Genomic DNA, 1,587 nt, shown 5'->3' with positions numbered 1-1,587 from the left:
TTGTAAATATAAATGAAAGTAGGGAAAGTGGTTTGTAAAATAAGTTTTATATCTAGGATATCAAATTTAATAAAATAAGTTATATGTGACAAGGGCAATTAGCCTGCAATGTTTTTTAAAAAGAAATGACATCAATATTGAAGGTGGAACCCTTGAGAATGGCCTGAGGGCCGAAACGTTGGAGAAATTTTAAAGAATAAAAGTTGAGAGGAAAAAAAGGATTAAAATTGTTTTAAATTAAGAATAAACTAAACCACTCTCAAACAATCATAAATAAAAAATAAGTAATCTAATTATTTAGATTTACTACAATTTATTTTTCATAATGCCCATTTTATGTACAGATTGGGTAACGAATAAAAATGAACTAATATGATATTTCATGTCAACTTGAATCGATACGTAATATTCTATTATTCAAGTTTGAGTTTGTTTGTTTTTTTGTTCAATTATAGAACAAAAATTAATATTTTTTCCCGACAATTTGTAGTTATTTTTGTTTTCAAAACTTCATAAAAAAATCCCATATCCATTTAACTGAATTGTATGAATATTCGTTGTAAGAAAATAAAAGAATTATAAGAAAAAAATAAGTTATTATGAAAATATTTATTTAATTTTGAATTGTTTACAAAAAATGTTTTATCATAAATATTGACCATTTTAAGAATAATTCAGTGGTCCTTCAATGGAAAAATATATCTTCTATAAAAAAAATACGTATCATCAATGGTTTTACATTACTCGACTTTTCTAATGTTAAAAAACAGGATCCTTCAAAAATGTATAAAATGATTACAATTTAAGTTGTATTTCTCTAATAAAAAAATTAAGTAAATCGGTTTAAAAGTAATGAAAAATGTTCGTAAATAATGTAGTTTATAAACATAATTCCAATTACTGATGATTAAGTCAGAAAAAATTAATTGATAGTGATGATTTTAATATTGATACAGCCAGCCCCTAGTTCGTTTATTCGAAACGATTACTATAATGTCACATTGAGAGAAAATCATTCCTTAGACTAAATGTTTATATAAATATCTTAATACAGTTAGTGTAATACATGTTATTTTAATTTAATTTGTTTAATATTATGAATACTATTAAAAATATACAACTCAGCAATTCTGTGTCATAATGTCACACTAATAGAAAATCATTCCTTAGACTAAATATTGATATCAATCTCTTAATACAGTCAGCGTAAGAGATGTTATTTTAATTTAATTTAATTTTTTTAATTTTATGTAAAATATTAAAAATATACAACTCAGAAATATAAAACTATCAATATCAAATAAATCATTAATTAATACAGAACCAGAATTCTGTAAACCAGTTGATAAGCGGCTGTACCGTCCTTGGTTGAGACTATATAAGCTGTATACTCCCTACAGCCAGCAGAAATATCCCAAGATGAATTCACTCCTGTTCCTTACCACAATTCTCTCTGCTGTTTGCCTGTCTTGGGCGGTGAGTTTCCTATATATTTTTATAATTTGTCATTTTAAATTATTTATTTAATGTAATTTACAACGGTACAAAATAATACAATAGGTAAACATGTTTTATGTTTCATATACA

The 1,587-nt window shown here is 24.6% G+C and overlaps 1 protein-coding gene across 2 annotated transcripts in view; it reads left to right on the top strand.

Annotated features, from left to right (window-relative positions):
- Positions 1-1,321: 1,321 nt before the first annotated feature.
- The window catches only part of LOC106684154 (uncharacterized), a 13,318-nt gene continuing 13,052 nt past the window's right edge, over positions 1,322-1,587 (top strand). For both annotated transcript variants that reach the window (XM_014426076.2, XM_014426082.2), the window contains exon 1: positions 1,322-1,476. In XM_014426076.2, coding sequence (XP_014281562.1) covers positions 1,420-1,476 — 57 coding nt within the window. In that variant the 5' untranslated portion in view covers positions 1,322-1,419. The remainder of the gene's footprint in view (positions 1,477-1,587) is intronic.

The sequence above is a fragment of the Halyomorpha halys genome, unplaced genomic scaffold (genome assembly GCF_000696795.3).
Source record: "Halyomorpha halys isolate HHAL.00 unplaced genomic scaffold, Hhal_1.1 Scaffold29.1, whole genome shotgun sequence".
NCBI classification, from domain to species: domain Eukaryota; kingdom Metazoa; phylum Arthropoda; class Insecta; order Hemiptera; family Pentatomidae; genus Halyomorpha; species Halyomorpha halys.
Note: the sequence above shows the minus strand (reverse complement) of the source record. Positions and strands in the feature narration are given on the sequence as shown.